At 64.2% G+C, this 21,290-nt stretch overlaps 1 protein-coding gene across 1 annotated transcript in view; it reads right to left on the reverse strand.

The window, feature by feature from the left end:
- The window catches only part of PKD1 (polycystin 1, transient receptor potential channel interacting), a 37,772-nt gene extending 18,338 nt beyond the window's left edge, over positions 1-19,434 (reverse strand). The window contains exons 1-12 of the mRNA XM_040254109.1: positions 19,220-19,434; positions 6,302-6,373; positions 6,114-6,185; positions 5,860-6,029; positions 4,987-5,658; positions 4,719-4,902; positions 3,663-3,883; positions 3,299-3,414; positions 2,591-2,717; positions 2,030-2,277; positions 880-1,635; positions 1-132 (exon numbers count right to left, since the gene is read on the reverse strand). Coding sequence (XP_040110043.1) covers positions 1-132; positions 880-1,635; positions 2,030-2,277; positions 2,591-2,717; positions 3,299-3,414; positions 3,663-3,883; positions 4,719-4,902; positions 4,987-5,658; positions 5,860-6,029; positions 6,114-6,185; positions 6,302-6,373; positions 19,220-19,434 — 2,985 coding nt within the window. The remainder of the gene's footprint in view (positions 133-879; positions 1,636-2,029; positions 2,278-2,590; positions 2,718-3,298; positions 3,415-3,662; positions 3,884-4,718; positions 4,903-4,986; positions 5,659-5,859; positions 6,030-6,113; positions 6,186-6,301; positions 6,374-19,219) is intronic.
- Between the last annotated feature and the right edge of the window lie 1,856 nt (positions 19,435-21,290).

A 21,290-nucleotide genomic window follows, 5' to 3' on the forward strand; every position in this document is an offset into this window, starting at 1 on the left:
CGAGAGCTTGAAGACGGCTGCGCTCTGGTAGATGACGTTGAAGACCACGTTGTGGAAGGTCAGGGACTGTTTGTCATCGATGGTCCAGCGGAAGACCACATCCGAGCCGGCCTCCACCACGGGACTATACCTCTGCAGAAGGGCACCATGTGAACTGGCCATGACCTGCCCCAGGCCAGGGTCCCTGGGGGACAGATGCTGCCCCCAGCCCAGGTCCACCCACCTGGACAAGGCTGTCTGTGGGTTTCTCTTTGGGCCATGGAGGTCACACTGTGCAGGGCTGAGCCCAGGCCTGGCCACACACCAACCTCTCTGTACCTCAGAGGCCCAGTGCCCAAGACTAGAGGCCAACCCACCATGGCCTGCGCCCCCATCCCGGGCTCCTAATCAGGAGGCAAGCGTGTCTCCACGGCCTCGTGGTTCTGGACGCTCCCCTGCGTCACCTGACAGGTGTAAGCAAGGAAGATGGGACGCAACTGTGCAATGGCCTGTGTGCGAGACTGGCACCCAGAGGACGGGAGTGGCCTGACATTGGCCGGGTGGCAGTGCCCCAGCCTTAGAAAGGGCTCACTTCGTCTGGTGAGACCCCAGTGGGGATCTCAAAGCACACCCAGGAAGAGGGCGGTCAGAGGCAGGTGAAGAGCTCAACAGCAGGCTCAGGAAGCGTGGGAGAAAGAAGCGTTTTCAGAACAACTGTTCCAGAGGTGACTCTCCCATCACCTGGGGATAGACAAGCCGTCTGCGCACAGGGCCACCCGCAGGAGCCTACCCAGGACCCAACACTGGGCCCAGTGTCCCAGAGGCCAGGCACGCTCCAGGCTGGGGACGGGTGGCCCTCCACGGGGAGCTGCATCTCAGGGGGGCCGGGACCCCACTCACCACTAGGACACCCTGCAGCACGCGGGCCTCGGGGCTGGGCGTGGCACGGAGCCCACGGATGGGCTCCTCCGCCGTCACCAGCAGGCTGAGGTTGGCCCGGCCGGCACCGTTCTCCACCACCACCTCCACCTCGTGCTCGCCCTCACGGAGCCCGGACAGCATCAGTACGGAAAACAGGCTGCCGTTGGTCTCCTGGGTGCAGCCAGGCGCCAGGGCGGCCACAGTGGCAGGGCAGGCAGCCTCGAAGGGCGCACTGGCATTGCCCCCGGGCCAGCGGGCCTCGGCGGTGGCGTTGGCACCTGAGTCCACCTGCAGCACCAGGGCAGAGCCGCTGGTGGGCACGTAGAGGCGGCCATCCTGGGGGGCCGGGTAGATGGCCCGAAGCCCGGCCACTGGGGAGAGGACGTCGAAGCTGCAGGTCAGGTTGTGCCTGGACACACCGTTGCCCACCGTGGCCCTGACCTCATAGCGCCCCGGCCGCCGCAGCCCCGGGTTGGGGCCCAGGCCCAGCAGAGGGGTGAGCCGCTCCGTGGTGGCCAGCAACCGCAGGGCGCAGGGGGGGCCAGCCGGGGCCGCCTCCAGCTGGGCAGGCAGGCGGGCGAGCCAGGCTGAGGTGTTGGCAGAGAAGTACGGAGCCTCAGAGCCCGGGAAGCTGAGTGCTGGGGGGCAGTGCAGGAGGGCGCCCGGCCCCGCGTCGTGCTGCAAGCTGATGAGGTCGCCGGGGAGCAGGGTGACATCCTGGCTGTAGAAGGGCACCTGTGGGAGAGGGCGGCGGGGCCGGATCACGTCCTCAACATGGGAGGGGGCACCAAGTCACTCCCCACGGGGGTCTCCACATTCCTTGGTCACTCGAGGCACCCAGCTTCCCAGGGGCCTCCGAGGTGTTCAGGGCAGGGACGGATGGGACACAGGGCAGAGAGGATGCAGCAAGGGTGGGCTGCCTGGACCGGCGGGGGGGCCTCTGCCGGACGCTGGCTAGCCATGCCCAGAGAGCAAGTGCAAAGGCCTTGGGGTGGAGGCAGGGGAGGAGGGCACTACCGAGGCAGGGGACTGGATGGCTTGGCCAAAGAGTCTGCATTTGATCTGTGTGACGGGAAGCCAGGGCCTCGGGGATGGAGGGAGGCAGGAAGCAGGAGCCAGAGGCACGCACCGAATACTGGGCAGGGGGGCCCGCAGGCACGGATAAGAGGAACTCTTTCCACAGTGTGTAGGAGACCCCAGGGAGGCCCGGCCCTGGCATGGATCCATTGGCGCAGGCCCCAGGGTGGCAGGGGGTGTCCAGAGGCAGGCAGATGTTGGCTCGGGGGCACAGGGGCCCTTCTGGTGCACACACAGGGGCCAGCTCAGTCTTGTTTTCGAGGGACCTACCCTGGGGCTCACTGCTGTTTTCTGGGGACCCTACGAGGAAAGGAGGGGTGTCGGGGGCCCCAGCGTGCTTACAGACCACAGGGACACCTCGCTAGGAGACGGGGTCCCACCGGCCAGTGTCCCCAGCCCCCAGCGCCTCTCCTCTCCCCCTCCGACCCCGGCCCCAGCAAGCTCCCCTCCAGAGCCACCGTCCTTGGCATGCCCAGCATGAACTGGTGTCTCCTGGCCCCACTGTGTCCACCCTGAGGCTGGAGACCAGCCCAGTGGGCAACAAACTGACAAGACATGACAAACCAGAGAGGCCACTCACGCCCCGAGTCCCGCTGCCAGGACGGGGTCCCACCTGCTCCACGCCCCACCCGGTACACCTGCAGCCGCAGTTGGGCGGGCCGGCCCAGTTCCTGCGTCCCAAACTCGGCAGCGGTGAGGAAGGCTTCGCGGCTCGGGCTCAGGCCAGGAAACACCATCACCTGGCAGGGCAGGGGGCCGCTCAGCTCCGCAGGCCCTGACCCTCAGCCTGACCCCACCCCGACACCCTAACATCCGCCAGTCAGAGGGGAGGAGCCCCCAGAGGCCTCGTCTCACACAGCGGGAGACCACGCTGCTCAGTAGAAAAACATCAGGTCAAAACCATCTCTGAGCAATAGGAATCCCACCTTCATTTGTAAAATATACTCCCAGATGGAGAGAGAAGGCTTGGGATACTCGGGGCTCTCTCAGGTGCCAGCCAGGGTGCTCCTCTCCTCTGCCTTGCGGTGGGTTTTCTAAATTCTCCCCACTGGCCACAGGATGTTAATAAGGCCCAGAAAAAGGCTTCTTGGGGGTTTTGTGGAGGGACTGTCTTGCTTTTCCAACTAACTTATTTGGTCACACTGGGTCTCCGCTGCGCATGTGGGATCAATCCTCCGTGCGGCCTGCGGGATCTAGTTCCCCCGCCAGGGATCAAACCTGGTCCTATGTGCTGGGAGTGTGCAGTACCAGCCACTGGACCCCCAGGGCAGTCCCAGTCTTCCTGCTTTTTAGAAGCAAGAAGCCTAAAGGGCCCGCCTACCTCGACGGGCTCCTGGGGAGCCAGAAGGGCCTCCTGCTGTTCCAGGGGGCTCAAAGGTCCCTGCAGGTCCCCGCTGGGTGCTCCCACGAGGAAGTTCTCTGCATCCCACACGGGGCCTGGGGTGCAAGCGTGCAATGAGATGCTGGGCCCAGGAGGGAGGAGAGTGTTGGGGGCCCAGGGGTTGAGGGACCTGGGACTGAGCCACACCAGCTGCAGGCCCAGTCCAGACAGGGGACGCCCAGCAGACACGTGACAAGCACTGAACCGGCGCTAGGAGCAGCTGTGCTGGCCAGGTGAGGAGGACTCCCAAGTTCCTGGCCAGGGCAGCAGGCGCTCCCACTCACCCACCCCGGGCTCCGCGCACCTCCAGGCCGCAGCTCACAGACGTAGCTGTGCGGCGCTGAGCACAGGTCCGTGTTGCACTGCCCAGCGGGCCCTAGGCGCACGCAGCGCTCGGCTGTGGCGGGATGCGGCTCCCCAGGCAGCCAGTTCTGGCAGCTCTCCAGGCTGAAGGCGCCGCCCTGGGGCACAGGGCCCGCCGCCACCCCCTCCACAGCTGAGAAGCCGATCCACACGTCCAGGCTCCTGCGGCAGACAGTGAAGGGCCGGCGCTCAGGGGCTCCCCGGGGATGGGTGCTCGCCTTGCAGCAGCCCGTCAGGGGCTCCGCCTCTACCCCCACTTCCAGACAGGGACACTGAGGCTCAGAGACCGGACCTGACAAGCCAGGCCCAGGCCAGCACCCGCCCAGCCCCATCCCACGGGGCCGGGGTCCAGCTGAGACCCACAGGGGGCTCCGCCTCACTCTGGCCCGGCCACAGGACCCACGTGCATCCAGGGGAGGAGCAGGCCTCCAGGGGAGGTACCGAGACACCCACACACTGGCCCCCAAATGGGCCAGCCCCACAGCTCTGCAGGCAGAGACCCTCCTGGAGGCAGAGTGTGGGGGCGGGTGGTAGGGTCAGAGCCAGGTGCTGAGGCTGTGACTGCTCTGAGCCTCGATTTCCCCTCGGGACACAGGATGTTCAGCAGGACCTACAGCCCATCAGCCCCTTCCCACAGGGACCCAGGGGAGCAGGGGGCCAGCCTCCACCCCATCCCACCCCTGGCCATGGCAGGCTCTGAGGGCCACCCCTGGTGACCGCTGCGGAGCAGAGTCCCCCACAGGCCTGGACGGTCAGAACGCCCAAGAGGCTCCTAGGGTGCGGGAGGCACTGACCACACCGGACCTGCCCTGCCCTCTGCAGGAGGGGCCCAGCTCGGGCAGACAGGGAGGACACAGGGCCGGGGGCGGGCAACTACCACAGCGGGCACCCCTGCAGCCACGGCTGCATCAGGAGAGCCGACAGGAGTGGCTGCTGCCCGGAGCCCACCGGCCGGCCAGACGCAGCCCCTGCAGACACCCCATGCCCAGGCAGGCACCTGGTGACGTGGGAGACCAGGAAGTGCTGCACGGCAGGGCTGTCCACCATGGCCAGGGCGGCCCCGGCCCAGGCCCGGCACTGCTCCTGCGCCTGCGCCCAGGACGCCTTCTCTGCCCGCAGGCTGTAGCAGTGCCCGTTGCCGGGGAAGATCTCCGTGTCCGAGGGGCAGAGTGGGTGCACCACTGGGGGCAGAGGGCAGAGACAGGCGTCGGCGTGTGCCCAGCCCGGGCGGTCCACCCACCCGACGTGGCCGGGGCGGGCCCCACCTTGGGCTGGCTCCTCGCCCAGGGCCACGATGCTGTAGGTGGCCTCCAGGCCCGAGCCGCCGCGGTTTCGGACACCGAGCTGCAGGGTCTCATCGCTGTGCACCGAGGCCACACAGACGAGCTCCAGGTCAGCCGGGGCCGCCTCCACCCACACCTCTGCCCCCAGCCGGGCAGAGCCCGCCCCTAGGGCCAGCACAGCCGTCACGGGGTAGCGGCCGGGCAGCACATAGCGGTGAGTGGCGTCGGGGCCCGCGACATCCACCTCTGGGGAGCCGTCGCCGAAGTCCCAGTGTGTGGAGCTGACTGGCAGCGAGGCGGTGACGTGGAAGGCTGCGGGCTGGCCAGAGGCCAGGGGTCCTTGGGGCCCCAGCAGGGCAGCCCCCGGGGAGGCAGGGAAGACATGCTGGAGGAGGCTGGGCCCCCGGCAGGCGGGGGCAGGGGGCAGGGAGGGGCCAGAGCAGGAGGGCAGGCAGGCGGAAGAGGAGTTGTGGGGCCGGGCCGCCCCGCATAGGCACCGGCCCTGCTCCGAGAGGGCCGCGAGGGCCTGGCCAGCTGCGAAGCAGAGGGCACCACAGGCCTCAGGGGCCAGCGGGCCCTCGGGGGCGGCTGAAAAGGCCACCAGCGCCACGGCACCCGAGCTGTCGTCAGGGACACAGGCAACATACTCCTCACCTGCAAGGGCGGGCAGGCCAGTTGCAAGGGTGCGCCCCTCACCCCACCCCATCCCAGATTGCATCACCTCCAAGCCCGCGCACACCGTTCCCCGGGCTGGAGGGCCCTTCTGACCCCTCCCCAGGCAGTAACTTCTCCCCACCCGAGAGGACCTGCAGGGGTCCCGCCTGGCCACTCAGCCGTGCCGCCTGGCACACTCACCACAGGCTCCGTCCAGCAGTGCTCCACCAAGCAGCGGCTGGCCAGCCAGGGGGCCAGGCCCGGCGCACGTGGCCGCCTCGGGCCGCACCACGTGGACCCGCTGCCCCTCCGCCCAGCGCGGCAGCCAGGCCAGACCGCAGTCACACTCGAGCGGGTTCCCGCCCAGATTTCTGTAGGGGACGGGGCAGGCTCAGCAGGCAGTGCGGGGCCCCCTAGCCCAGCCACCCAGAGTCACCAAAACCATCGACACTTACATTTCACTTAAATTAAATAAATTATCAAATATTCCTTCTTCTAACGTAGAAATCTTGTTGTTGCTTATGTCCCTGTAAGAAAGGAGGGGTTCAACGTGGTTTGACATGAGCCCCCTGAACCACCATGGGGACAAGCTGCCACCCGCCTGCAGCACGGAAGCCCGCAGCCACCTGTGGTGGACACTTACAGCTCCGTCAACGCCGAGAGGTTCACCAGTAGCCCGATGTCCAGCGCCCGGAGCAGGTTGTGGGAGACATCCCTGCAGAGTGTGACAGACAGAGGTCAGCACAGGGCGGCCCAGACGCCCTCTGCCCACGGCCACCCACCCGGAGCTCCGTTTGCCCAGGTCAGTGCTGCTGCCCATCTGGGAAACCCGAGGCAGGAGGAGCTGGCCTCAGCACCCTGTCCACGCCCTCCCCTGCCCCTCCTGCCCAGCAGGGTTGGGTGCATTGTGGGGGGCAGGCTTCACCCCTCCACACGGGATCAGAACACACAAGGCAGCCCAGGGATCTCCAGGGCCGGGCATCCAGATGCTGCTGGGGAGGTGGGGAGTGTCCTGAGACGCAGTGGGGGCACAGACCAGACCAAGGGGGAGGGACCCTGGTGGAGGACCCCGCAGCACAGTAACAGTAACAGCCTGTGTTAACCCTCCAGGGTCAGGGCACTGCGTAGAGCTGGACTCCCATAAACCCAGGCACTCAAGGTCAACAGAACCGTGTGAAAGAACCAACCCCAGCGCAAGCACAGGAGAGGAATCAGGTTCTCAAAGCAGAAACTATAAGCACAAGGAAAATCTCAAAAGCCAGAAGATACAACTGCATAAAAGCACGCAACATCCACACAATATATCAGAAAACAAACTACCAGCCAGGAAAAGCCCTAGCAATGAAGACCATGGACTGTCGTTCAGTCACTCGGTCGTGTCTGACTGCGACCCCGTGGACTGCGGCTCGCCAGGCCTCCCTGTCCATCACCATCTCCTGGAGCTTTCTCACACCCATGTCCATTGAGTCGGTGATGCCATAAAGGCTCATAATACTCTTTCCATATATGCTGTTAACAAACCGTAAAGAAAGCAAGCTACTCCAGGAAAGAAAATTTTAAAAAGGCCAGAAATGAGAATAGGACGAGAAACACAAACGTCACAGATGGACAAGAAAACGGCCATTCCTGTAACAGCTAGAGAAACACCAAGAAAACAGCACAACAGCCCCCTGACCTGCCACCACCCGCAGCGCTGGCGACGTGGTGACACAGTGACGGCGCGACCCCAGCCCCTCGTGAGTCCTTCCGGGGACACTCTCCAACCACCGGTGCCACCTCCCCTCCCGGCCTGGAGACGGAAGCCAGTCGCCCCTCGGGTCCAGCTCCTAGGATGAGGACGCCAGTCTCCACACTGGTGCGGCCTGGGCCTCCCGCCCTCTGAGCCTCTGTGCGTCCAGGTGTCACGCTGGCCCTCTGATGTCCCAGAATGCCGCTCGCCAGCCCAGCCCTCCCGGTGATGACCACAGGCCACAGGCCCGCCAGTGCCTCCGCCAGGCCTGTCTGTCTCCAGGTCCCGCCAGCCCAGTGCCCCCGGCCACAGCCCAGTCCAGAACCCCACTCCAAGTGCCCCCCCAGCCCTGCTGTCTCAGCTCCCTCAGCAGCTGGGGGGGTGTCCCGAGTGCAGCTCCATCACCTCACCCCGCCCACGCACAACAGAGCTTAGTAAGAACTGGCTGGCGTGGAGACAAGGCCCTCCTGGGAGTCGAGGCCGAGGGCAGCCCGCACCCCAGGCACATGCCTCAGGCAGTGCTGGGGCACCTAGGGCCACCCCTCACCCCTGCTCACGACCTCCAGGAATGAGGCTCAGGAAGTGACCCCCACCCCGGTCCTGACCGCTGCTCCTCCTGGAGCCTGGCTGTCCACACAGGGCCTTGCGGCCACTTCTGCCCAAAAACTGGCTGTGCACCAAGGGCTGGGGGCCGGGTCTCAGCCGGGCCACCCACATGACCCTGGCTCCCAACATGGCCTGGGGGGCTTCTGACCTTCATGTCACCAGCGAGCCTGCAGGTGACTGACAAAGGGAGCTCAGGCCAAAGAAGGGAGCTCCCGTCCCTCTCAGGCCCCACCAAGGGGGTGAGGGAAGGCGGACTGGACGCACTCTGCTAACCCCTGGGAGCCAGGTCTCGCCCTTGGCATCATGGGCAGCCATCAGGAGACTGGGCGCTGAGCGGACAGCACGTGGACGTGATGTGCTCCACCGACGCTGGCTGCAGCCTGCCTGGGATGGGGGGGGCGCAGGCCCCAGGGAGGGGGCCGCAGCAGCAGGTGGGCAGGACCGAAGTCTCCACTGAATTGGGGGCGTCAAGAGGGGCTGTGAGCAGAGAGCCTCAGGTACCGTCAAGTGGGCTGCATAACCCGGGGCTGGGTCCTCCGGGCAGTGGGACCCCTGAACCTGGACGGGGGTCCCCAGGCTTGGGGCTGGAGCTCCTGTTGGGATCGGACAGGGTGGAGGCGTCAACCTGGAGGCCCAGCAGCCCCACCGCGGCTCTGCCAGTGACCTGATCGCGCAGGCCAGGGGGACGCTGGACTTGGCAAAGGTTCTGTCCTGGCAACAAGCTCCAATGGCGCAGCACAGGCCACCCAGGAATGGCGCACGACCACACGCCCGCCTGGAGACGCGGCGGGAGCTGGTGGTGGAGAGACGCGGGGCGAGACGCTGCAACGCACATGCGGCCCGGCTGCAGCTGCGCGGGCCTGAAGGAGCCCCTGGCCTGCCCATCATCACTTTAAGCTGCTGAAGTTTACGCCAAGCCTCCAGCCTGCTGCTGAGGAGCAAGCTGGATGCCACTGCATGGTCACTGAAACCTAGATTCTTAATGGCTGGTGAAGATTCCACAGGCAGATTCTGAGTTTATCCTGTTGATCTGTCCCACAAAACTACGGGGAGGAGTCCTAACACCCAGAGGATTGCCGGAGCACGCCAGGCTCTCACTGGATGGCCTGGGGAAGGCTCCCCAGCACCACTGACGCTGCTGACGGAAGCAGTGTCCATTATAAACAGCTGGGGACAGTCACATCTACTTAAAAAAACAGGGAGACACGGTGCCTCCCACACCACCGCACACAAGCCCACACTAGGCTGCTGGGGCTCCCAGGCCGTCCCCGGGGTGGGAAGGGACAGGCCGGGAGAACAGCGGACGCGGCCAGACTCCACCTGAAGTCAAGTTCAGTGCCCCCGAGTGGAGGAGAGCAGGCTAAGAGAAACTTCAGTTAGATCCACGCAGGGGCTGAAGGGGGCACAGCTGTGGAGCCCGAGCCTCTGGGATGGGGCTGGAGAAGCCTCAGCCCCGGCTGTCGGAGAACCCAGAGGTGGGCCTCGGGGACAGTGGGGCTCGAGAGGGCGTGCAGGCCTGAGGCCCCCACCAGGGGCATGAGGGCCGGCATCCCAACCAGGGCCTCAAGCAGAAGGGAAAGGAGGACAAGCCCTGCAGTGTTTTTCCACATCCCGTTTTCTGGAAAATCCATCATTAGTGGCAGCTCCTGGGAGCCATCTGTGGTTGGCTCCCGATCACCGTGGTGCCAGAAAACCAGGGCAGGAAGGGGGCAGGGCGACCCTGGCATCCCGGCCACTCAGCCATCACCACCCCCGGGACGCCGCCCTGGCCCCACTGACCCACGGTCCAGCTCAGTCCTCCACCCAGTCCTGCCCAGCTGCCCCCAGGAGGCTTCCCCCACCCCCACCTGAGGGGCGCAGCCACACGCTCCCTGCCCCAGGGAGTCCCTCACCTGGGACTCCCCTGGGCCTGCCCAGGGCCCAGGTGCAGAAAAAGACCCTGTAGCCAGAAAGCAGGGCCAGCACAAAGCCGGGCACGCCACCACGGCCAGAGCTGCCTGGGGGCGTGCGGAAGGGCAACGGGGCGAGCTGGGGGTGCCGGGCAGGGGGACCCTGGAGGCAGACTCCGCTGAGGTCTCACAGCCCTGAATGGCCACCTCTCCACATCTCCATCTGCTTTTGTTGTCACCGTTCTCGGAGAACGCCACGGCTGCCAAGGGCCGGCCCCACCCTGCTCCAGCCCCTCGGGTTTCCTCTGCGCCCTGCCCCCACTCGGGTTCCCCGTCTTACCAAGTCTGGGATGAGGAACACGGCCAGCCCAGGGAGCCACCCACAGGAGCCCAGCAGGGCGGCTGGCCAAGCACCACGCTGGGCAGCCGTCCCCACACGGAGGAGAGCTCACATCTGAAAGGGGCTAGGCCACATGGTGTCAACCCTCTGGATCATCCGGACCTCCCAGGCCCAGGCCAGCCACTTCTGGGGACCCCAGCACAGGAGGGGAAAGGGGGACCTGTGGCCCACACACCCACACCAGCATGAGCCAAGTCAGCTCCCTGAGCACCAGGGACCAGGCCACGAGGCTGGCCCCCAACTGCCCACAGCCCTGGACTGAGACGAGGGTGTCCTCACATACAACCCCTCCCCTGCTGTTCCCTCTCTTTATTTACTTGTGTATTTATTTGGCTGCATCAGACTCTTTGTGGTGGCGTGGGATCTCAGCTCCCTGACTGAGGATCGAACCTGTGTCCCCTGCACTGGAAGGAGGCTTCTTAACCACCACGCTATTCCCTCTCCTGACTGAGGACAGGCAGGGGTGTTGGGGAGGAAGACCCCTGTTCGACCCCTAGGCCCCAGCCTTCCCCTCCTCCCCCCAGCGCCTAGTAGTCACTGGAGAGTCCCGTCTGCCCTGCCCCCCGCCCTGGGGCAGGCCCAACTCCCCGTCTCCCAAGTCAGACATCCAGCCTTCCTGGGGGAGTGTGTCCCTCCCAGGCCGATCGCTCCTGCTGTAGCAGCAGCTGGGGCGGGGATCCCTGCTCGCACCAGCCGGGGGGCCGGGTAAGGCACTGACCCCCCACCCTGTGGACGCTGGCGGCTCAGTCTCCCCCCACGGGGCCCAGCCCCTGCCTCCAGCCCCAGGCCTCGAAGAGGGGAAGGGATGCCTCAGGGCCCAGAGGAGAGATGGGGCGGGCCACGGGGCAACACTGAGGGAAGAGGTGCCCGATGCAGAGCCCAAGGACAGGGTCCTTCTTGAGCCTGGGTGGCTCCCAGGGTGTCGCCTCCTGGAGCTGGGTATGTGGAGGTACCGGCCCTACCACCCCCGGCAGCCTCAGTTTCCCCCTCTGCCCTGGCAGGGGGTGGGGGGCAGGTGCCCACTTCCCAGTCCAGATGCCCGGCAGGGTCTGGGGGCCAGCCAGAGCCCCTGAGGAAACATCTGCACATTCCAGACGCGTGTGGTCAGCAGTGGAGGCGGGCGCCAGGCCCCAGCCCACACCCCACCCTGCAGCGCTGGCCGCCACGCTGGAAACAGGGCTCCGGAGGGGCCGCCTGCACGCTACGTAACCGCGTGGCGGGCCAGCGGCCGCCTCCCCCTGGCGGGACGGGATGGGACGGGATGGGACGGCCCTGCCCCCGCTGCCCTGTCCTCTCCACGGCAGCCTCAGGGCTCCAGGGAAACAGGGACCCCCACCATGGCCCCTCAGGGGCCAGGCCCGGGCGGAAGGGGCAAGAGGCTGCAGGCCGGCCCCAGGCCCCTGGGACCCCGCAGGCCGGTCCAGACCCAGTGCCCCCACTGGACACGGCAGTAACGGCTCCCTTTGGCAGCACGACGGGGTGGGTCAGTCTGAGTCTGGTAACCTAGCTCTGTCTTCATGCACTTCTATTTATGGTGAGCAAGGCTGGCTTCCAGGGCCGGAAATGATGTTTAAATTAATGAATTCAAGTTTTGGGGAGAGAGCTGATCTGAAGAAAAACACGCAGAGAGGGTGAGAGGCAGGCGAGGGGCCCAGGAGGCCTGGCTAGAGCCACCCACCCCCATCTGGCTCCTGACGAGGCCCAGGGACCAGTGAGAGGGGGGTCTGGGCCTCTAACAGGGGAGAGGCGCCCGTCTCGGGCGTCAGACAAGGAGGGGCCTCGTCTCCAGGGCGCGTGGAGAGGCTCCCTGTAGGGCGTGGCCAGTCCCCGGCTCAGCTGTCAGCAGGACGAGGCACAGGCGTCCGGGGCGGGGCTGCCCTGCCCGGGAAGCCCCTGGACCCGTAGGCCGCAGCAGGGAAGGGAGCCCCGAGGAGGGGCCTTCCCAGGGCAGCCCACCAGAGGCGGCCTCCATCAGGGCACTAACCAGGCCAGGATGGGGCGAGGGGCCGAGGAAGAGGAGCCCCCCTAGCTGGGGACTGAGGGCCACGCTTCGGTCCTCAAGGTCGCCCCTGCTTGGCGGGGGGCAGGCACGTCGGTCCAGGCAGCAGGCAGTCCTGTCGCCCAGGGAGCCCCAGGGCTCGGCCTGTGGGCACAGGGTCTGCGAGCCTCGCCCAGGGCATGAGCAAGGCTGGCCTCCACCACAGGGCACGGCCCTTTCCAGGGCGGCCCTGCAGGACCCCAGGGTGGGCTCCAGGGCCCGCGGGTTCAGAACTGGGAACATGCTCTGCCTGGCCTGGGCCCGTGGGCGCCTCAGTCAGGGAGGAGGCCCCCAAACGCAGCCCCCCAACCCGGCCTGGGCATGGCTGGGCCCCTCGGCACAGGCGGCTGCCAAGCCACGAGGAACGAGGTGTTCCGGGAATAAAGGACGTACGTGAGCCGCATTTTCCAGCGAGACTGCCGGCACCCAGCCCGCCGGTCAGCCCAGAGCCGGGCCCAGGGCTGCTGCCTCCCCAGACGGCGCGGCAGGAGCGGGCTGTTTTCACCCCAGTGCTCGGCAGGCTGGGCCCGACTGGGTTCCCACTGTGGCGCTGGCACAGCAGAATGTTCCGGAAAGGAGAATGCGCGTCTCGTCCAAGATGGCTTCCTCACTTGAAACCAAACCCCAGTCGAGGTCCCCCTCGGAAGCCAGGGTCCACACATGCCCACTCACAGGCGGCACTGCCACTAGCCAGCTGTCATAAGATGCCTCATACCTTCACCACATTACGCATCCACACGGGAAGGCGTGGGACACACAAACATGTAAAACTGAGATGAAACCACTAGAGAAGCGTGCCTGGCATGATGCATCCCACCGGCCACCTGGCTTTGTAGTAAAGGCACCTCTGAGGCCAGACCAGAGGCAGGAGGCCTCTGGACATGGGGCCTCCAGGACTGGGTGCTGAAGAGTGCATAGGAGCCTGCCAGCCCAAGGTGCACCTGTGTGTCTGTCTGGTCTGAGCAGCACAGTCACACGTGCGCCAGCCAAGGGTGCCCCTCCTCAGGCCTGTGTGCTCTGCAGCAGGACAGGTCCTGGGGCCCAACTCCCGGCCAGCACTTGGGGACCAGTAGTGGACTCTGAGCTCATTCAGAAGGGCCTGGGGGCCACTCTGGCAGCAGCTAGGATTATGTGGCCACCATCAACCGAGTGCCGTGGGGACACCACACACCCTCACCTCCAAGGCCCACAACCACATCAGTCGCATCCACTCACCGTGCCCAAATGCAGGGCAGGCAACCGAAACTCAGAGAGGCTGAGTGACCTGGGCACGGTCACACAGGAAGCAGAGGGGCTGCGATGGGAACCAGGTCTGCCCATGCTCCTCCCAGGGGTCGCTGGGACGGACCAGAGCAGGGACAGCCAAGGGAATTGGGAGGACGAAGCTGGTGGGCAGGGCCGGGTGAGCGGCTGGGGCTGAGTCAGAGCCCACCTGGTCCCCTTCAAACACACCCCGCCCGCCTTGGGGACACCCTCACTGCCCCCGAACCCCAGGCCCTGAGGTGCAGCTCCAGAGAGAGGCCCTGAGCACACCCAGAGCATCTCTCTGCCACAGCCCACCAGCCAGGCGACCCCAGGAAGCGACTCAACCTCAGTTTCCTGGTCTGTAAAATGGAGTCGAGTGCGGTTCCCAGGCCACGGCACCACACCGCCGGACGGAGAGCTCAGCAGAGTCCTGCTCACCGTGGCCAGGCTGGGAGGCCAGGTGGCAACAGGAGGGGTGTGCCCCCCTGGGTACTTTCTTCTGGGGTCTGTTTTTTAATCCACCAACTATACAGGTCACCCTTCCAGAGCATACAGTTCAGTGGTTTTCCGTGTACTCTCAGGGCTGGGCAACCACCACCCCTAATTCCAAGACCATTTCACCCCCCCCGGGGGGAAAACCAGCGTGCTTGGCCACCACCCTCAGCCCCAGCCCCACCCTAGCTGCAGACACTCGTCCACTTGCGCCTCCATGGCCTTGCCCATTCTGGACGTTTCACTCAGCACAATCACACAACACGTGGTTTTCTGCATCTGAGTTCTGTCACGGAACACGTTTTCAAGGCTCACCCACGTTACAGCAAGCCTTAGCACCGCGTTCTTCCCATGGCCGAACAGCATTTTACAGACAGGCCACACTCTGTGTACATACCCATCTCCGACACACCCTGGGGCTGTTTCCACCCTCTTACATCCTCTGAACAGAGCTGCTGTGGACATTTGCGTTCAAGCTTTTCTGTGGACGTAGGTTTCGTTTCTCCCGGGTCTACCCCCAGGGGCAGAATGGCCGGGCCCTCTGGTGACTCTACGTTTACTTTTCCGAGGAGCTGCCGGACTGTCTTCCAGGTGTGCCCCATCCCCGCCAGCCGCGGACGAGGATTTTCACCAACACCCGGTATCGTCTGTCTTTTGGGGACAGCCAGCCCAGTGGGTGTGAAGTGGTGTCTCCCTGGAGTTTCGATTTGCATTTCCCTGAAGGCTAGACACAGCGTCTTTTCACTTGCTTTCTGGTCACTGGTGTGTCTCCTTTGCAGATCGGTCTGTTCAGATGCTCTGCCTGCTTTTTAGCTTTGAGTCACCGAGTTTTTACGTATTCTAGCTACGCGTCCTTCATCAGACAGACGACATGATGCATGCTCCCCGCCCTTCTCCAGGCTGGTGGCTGTCCTCGTTGCTCCAGGCCCTGCCTGTCTCCGGAGGGGCTCCGGGCACTGCGAGCGCTCTGCTGTCCGCCCCTTTAGGTCCCCGTGTCACAGCTGTAGCTGAACCCTCCCCATCCACCTGCCCGCCCTGCCAGGGGCCACAGACAGGAGCGGTGTGTATGTGGCCCCCGGCCAGCACAGCCCCGCCGTCCGGCCCTCGCCAGGCAGCTTCTGGGACATGCACTTGCAGTCTGCTTCTCCCGGTGCGGGTGGCTCAGGGACCCTGAGGGGGAGACCAGCTTGGCACGCAAGGCACCTCTGCACCCCAGCCAGCCGTCTTTCTGGAAGACGCCAATCATGACGCTTCTCTCCAGGGTCCTTCAATGCTGCCCCCACTGCCCTCTCTCCAGAGGCCCCACCTGCCGCCCCCCATCACCTGGAACCTCTGAGACTCTGCTAGGCTGTCCACTCTATGTGGGATGCTCTCTCCCGGCGCTGGGTGGCACCTGTACAAGCGCTGAGCACTAGCTTCAGTGTCACCTGCGCTGGAGATCCCTCCAGGGGCCCCTGCAAAACAGCCTCCTCTCTCTCACTGGTGTTACATGCATGGCTGCCTACATGGTGCCTGGCGTTATACACAGGCCAGGCTCACACCGAGCCTGGGGGTCCCCTCCCCAACGCCCACCTTCCCTCACACCCGTGCAGCTCCCCGGGGGCTGCATCTCCCAGAGCCCCCCACACCCCCTATCAGTTAGGGGGGCATGTGAGGAAGGGCAAGGCCCTGGGTGCCCCCAGCCAATGGCAGACCCCAAGGCCCCAATATCCTACCTAGTCAGCGAAGCAAACCTCTACTGAGTCCCTGCTCCGAGCCTGGTCCTAGACCCGACATCCATGAGACAGTACGAGCCCCACTTGGAGCCCCTGGCTATCGCCCGAGAAGCAGCCGGCTAAAGTCAGCCACACTGGACATGACGGACAGACAGCACCTGGAGCAGTACTGCCCCATCTAGAACTCTCTGCGCCAACCCGGCCAACACAGCAGCCGCTGGTCCTGTGGCTCGAGCACGTGAAATGTGGCTCCCCACCCAACACAGCTCTGCGCCCGACCAGCAGTGTCTGGGAAGGACGGCAAGGGCAGAGGGACACACAGAGACACGACCCCACACCAGGTGCCGTGGGAGCCGGTCTCTTCAGTGAATCACACGAGAGGGAAGAGAGATGGAAGGAGAGCCTGCACACCCGCAGAGATTTAAAAGACATCAACTAGCTGCACTGCTGCTGTGTGGACCTTATTTGGATCCAGATCCTAACTGGATCCAGTGAAAACACTGAGACAACCGCAAATTTGAGCACACTGGATATGAAAGGGACCAGGCAACTGTGCACTGTTTTGGGTGTGATCGAGGGGTCGCCATACATTTCCAAATGATACCAGATCAAAAGTAGGATGGCTGGAGTTTGCTTCCAAAAGGGGTGGGGGTGAGGGTGGAGCAGCAGGCTAGGCCACAGGGCAGTGGGTCTGTGAGGTTCATCACGCTCTTCCGCCTACTTCTGTGTAAGTTCAAACTCTCCAGGATAAAAGCTTTAAAAACAGGAGCGAAACCAGCTTTTACTGAGTGACGTCATCCTGTTCAGGCTGCCACCTCCCTGCAGCAAGCATCATTTAACCCAAGGAGGCTGGGGTCTCAAAATCCTGGGCCATCCTGCAAGCCCCGAATCCCCCACCAGCCAGCCCTTGTCCCCTCCCAAGTCAGGACACAGCTGTCCTGCAGCACCTCAGGCTGGCCAAGGAGTCTCAAGTGGAGGGGTGCCTGCCCGACGCTGATGACAGAGACGCGGGGCCCGAGTCCCATAGACTCAGGCTAGGGGTGACACCCAGGAGGCAGGGCCCCTGGGGGCCCTGGATGTGTACACCCTCCCGCAGGGGGCTCCCTGGCATCTTAGACCTCATTCCTGCGCCCTCAGAGAAGGTTCACCTACCTCCCTCTCTCTGAGGGGAGCACAGTTTGCAGACAAGGATGATGTCTGGGGCAGCCCACAGAGAACAGATGGTGGCAAGGGGGGGTGGTTGGGTGGGGGCAGGCCTTAGCATCTGCAGTCAAGGGTCCGGTTTCCCATGGGTTCCTCACACTGAGCCCTGCAGAAATCTGAGACAGCTTCAGAGTGTCGACTGGAACGTGAAGTCTCCTCAGTTCCCCGAACCCCTCCTCCTGGGCTGCAGGGCCAGCAGCCCTGGAATCCTGCCGGCTCAGGCCAGGCCGCCAGCCCCCTGGATGTCCAGAGGCTAAGTGGACACACGCAAGGCTCAGGCTCCACTGCTGTGCCCGGGAGCCTGCTCCTTGCTGCAGGCCTCTGGCCAACCTACCAGTACCATTTATTTCCTGGACAGCTCCTGGAGGCCAGCCTGTTACCAGGTGACGAGGAAGCAGGAATAACCCGCAGGAGCTGGGGCCTGACCGCCAGCAGCTCTTGGCCCACCAGAGATGGAGGCAACCTCATTCACAACATCCAGAAACAAGGGCCAGGGGTGGATCCAAAACAATTACGTGGGCACTGGCCACAGACAGGAAGCCCATCTCCCCAGAGACAGCCATGACGGCAAACACCAGCTGTCGGGGAGCAAGACGACAGCATGGCCCCAAGGCTCCCAGCCGCTGCCCCTGGAGAACCAGCTCCCCTACAAAACCCAGCAGAGCCCCAAGGAGGAGCCCTCCAGGAGAAGCACCCGCCCCTGCTCTGCCCTCAACATCCAAACTCGCCTGAACACAGACCACAAGGGTCCCCCTAAAAAGAGGCAGCCACACGGTTTAATAAGCCTGGGGATGTTGAACCCCCCCGCCCCCCGCCCAAAGGATTCCAGCGTGCAGCCAGGTAGCTGAGGAGTCCTGGCTGAGGTGCCTGGAAACACCCAGACGGGGCCGTGAGGATGTGTATCACAGGCCGGGAGACTGTCCCCAGCTCTGGGATCAACTGTCTAAAAATCTCAGTTCCCCACACCCTTTTCAATCCAATGCTGCCTCTGCCAGGCATCGGCTGTTACTGGTCACTTGTGCTTGGACAAAGCACATCATCGTCATCTCCGGCCTGTGTTCCCATCTGTACAATGGGCATCTCTGCTGCACCTCACCTCAGAGGGTCAGGCTGAGGGTTAAGCGTGACAATTCACAGCCTCACCTTGGCACAGGCCGAGGCTGGAGGTGAGCTCTCCATAAAGACTGCGTGTTATTATTTCCTCCAAAATGCAAACCTGAGGATGATTTTCCAGCGTTTTAAATCCCTCCATGGCAGTCAGTCACCCACTCTTCCCAGGATAACATCAGAGCGCTAAACAGGGCAAATGAGGCCCAAGAGGACCCTAACCCACTTCCCATCCTGCCCTCACTCCCCCTACAGCGACCACAATGGGGGTGTACCCTACACCCGCACTCGGTGAAGTCCAGCCCCTCGGTTTTCCCCTTCCACTTCAAGCATCAGGCCAATTCTAAGCATCCATCAAGAGCTCTCCACGGCCCGGCCCAGCCCAGCTTCCTCCTCCTGGACTCCCAGGTGCTGGGTATCGCCCCAGGCCAAGCCGCATCCTATTAGTCTCTAATCCAGTACTCTTGCCTGGAGAATCCCATGGATGGAGGAGCCCGGAGGGCTGCAGTCCATGGGGTCGCTGAGGGTCGGACACGACTGAGCGACTTCACTTTCACTTTTCACTTTCATGCATTGGAGAAGGAAATGGCAACCCACTCCAGTGTTCTTGCCTGGAGAATCCCAGGGACGGGGAAGCCTGGTGGGCTGCTGTCTATGGGGTCGCACAGAGTCGGACACGACTGAAGTGACTTAGCAGCAGCAGCAGCAATGTTGAAGTGCGTGCGGGAGACAGCCCCGCCCCGCCCCGCCCCGCCCCGCCCCGCCCCAGCCCACCGGCCCCGGTCCGCTGGCATTCGCGGGGCCCCTCCGGGCGCGCGGTCTCCGCCTGCACAAAATCCGGGATTTTCCTATTTCCTTCTGGCTGAGGCCAGGCGGGCTGAGAGCCGGCCGTGGGCCCAGGTTTTCCTTATTTAGTCGGGCCGCACTCACTACGCTGGAGCCTCGCCCTGGGAGAGGCCTGGCCCGCACCCTGTTTCCCCTTCTGGAGGCCGGGGACGCGCCCACGCCCTGCGAAACCCGCCAGGCCGGCGGCCCGCCCGGCCGGCGTCTCCCGAGGGTGAAGGCGCCCCGCGCCCCGACAGGCCGCCGGGCGCCATGGCAACCACCGGGCCCGCGCGGCGGGCGCGCGTTACTCACAGCGCGGTGGCGTCCGCGGGGATGCGCAGCGCGGGCCCGAGCGTCCGCAGCCCCTGGCCTGAGCAGTTGACGAGGCAAGCGGTGCCGGGCGCCGGGCCGCAGAGGCAGGGGGGCGCGCACGGCCCGCAGCCGCGCCCGGGGACCCCCGCCAGCGCCCCGAGCCACAGGCCCAGGCCCAAGGCGAGCACCAGGCGGGCGGGCGCGGCGGGCGGCATCCTCAGGGCAGCGCAAGCATGGCCCCGGCCCGCTCCCGAGGGCCCGAGAGCCCCCGGCCCCAGCGGCCGAGGCTCAGGCGGAGCCCCCGCACGGCATGGCTTGCAGCAGGACTGTATCCGGCGGCGGCCGCGGCCTGTCTGTCTGCGCGACAGCCTCTCGGCGCTCGGGGCCAGCCGGGTCCTCTGCCGCCTGCTCGCGCGCTGGCGCTGCAGTGCGGCCGGGCCGCTGGCTCCTCCTCCTCCTGGCGCGGCGCGGGGCGGGGCGCCCTCAGGCCACGCCCCCGCGCCGCAGAGTCGGGAGCGGCTCGGGGAGGGTGCCGGGGCGGGGCTTCCAGAGGCTCCGCCCCTCGCGGGGTAGTGGGCGATGGGCGGTGCTAGGTGGGCCTGGCGTCTTGAGCTCCGCCCTTCGCTCCAGGTCTTAGGCCCGGTCCCCGGCTCTGGTCCCCACAGAGGGCAATCCGCTGTTCCCGGCTCTCGGGTCTCCCCGCTGCGTGCGCCTCCCAGCCCTCAGGGCCCGGGAGCAGTTACAGCAGCACTGAAAACAGCAGCCTGCACCTCCGAGGCCCGGCTATGCGCACTCATCCGCTCCCAGCGCCTCTGTCCCCCTCCACCACTGCGGTTTCCCGAGGGCTCTACACACAGTAGACACTCAATAAATGCGCATCGCTTTTCGGTGCTGCGACTCTGCCAAGGGAGCTTTTGTTCCTCTCTGTGCTCAGGACATAATTATGAAACTAACGCACGTGGTGGGATGAATCCAAACCGAACAACAACGTGGATGAATCCTGAAAATATGTTAGAAGTCAGACACAAAGGACAACATATTATACGATTCCATTTATTTAAAAATGTTCAAAATAGGCAAATCCATAAAGACAAGAAGTAGATTAGTGGCTCCATGGACTGGAGGGAGAGGAAATGGAGAGCGACTGCTAATGACTATGGGGTTCCTTTCGGAGATGATAAGAGGTTGTGGAGTTAGCTAGTGGTGATGGTTGCAGAGCCTTGCAAATTCACTAAAATCACTGACTGTGCTCTTAAAAGGGTGAATTTTATGGTATGTGAATCAACTTTTAAAATAAAATAAAATAAAATTACTGGACCATTCGGTCATGAGTGGATACCTGACCCAAGCTGGTCAATTAAGTCCCTCCTCCAGAGCCTGGACAGAGTAGACACAGGGAGGGGGTCCCCAGACTGCCCTGGGGGCAAGGCCTCTGTCCCACTTAAGCCCCTGTCCCACTGTCCTGAGACTTGGGGTCAGGCTGTGTCTGGAGACTTCCCAGCTCCCTCCGTGTGCTCTGTCTTAAGCTAGCTGCCAGCCTCAACTGAATCCACAGGTGCTAGGCCCAGGTCCTGAGGCCACTTTCTGGGGGAGTCCCGGTAAGACCACCGTGTAGGCACACTGAAACTCTGCTATTCCCTGGGAGGTGAAACGGCACAGGTACCTCCCTTTCTCAAGTGGGCCATGGCATAGCAAACCTGTTTTAGGACTGGGAGAGGGTCACACCCAGGAAAGAGCCAAGGAAGAACAGGTTCCCGGCTCAGGCCCCAGCTGGAGATGAACAGGGCACAGCCTGCCAGCCTCACAGGCCCACGACCCAGGAGCAGGCAGAGGCTCTGGAGAGTAGGGGAAGCAGATGGTTCTGCTCCAGCAGTGGGGTCCATTCTCAAGACTCAGTTCTCACAACCCACTTTGTCCCCAAATCAGTACCTTAGAGCAGTTTTGGGGAGGGGCTTAAGTTAGACCCAAGGAGGAGCTTCCATCCTAACAGGGAGGGATCATGAAGCCAGCAGACCTCTTGGGCCTTGGGGACCTTTTGACATAGAGTCACGAGGGAGTGCTTGGTGATCGC

The sequence above is a fragment of the Oryx dammah genome, unplaced genomic scaffold (assembly GCF_014754425.2).
Source record: "Oryx dammah isolate SB20612 unplaced genomic scaffold, SCBI_Odam_1.1 HiC_scaffold_2, whole genome shotgun sequence".
Classification (NCBI taxonomy): Eukaryota; Metazoa; Chordata; class Mammalia; order Artiodactyla; family Bovidae; genus Oryx; species Oryx dammah.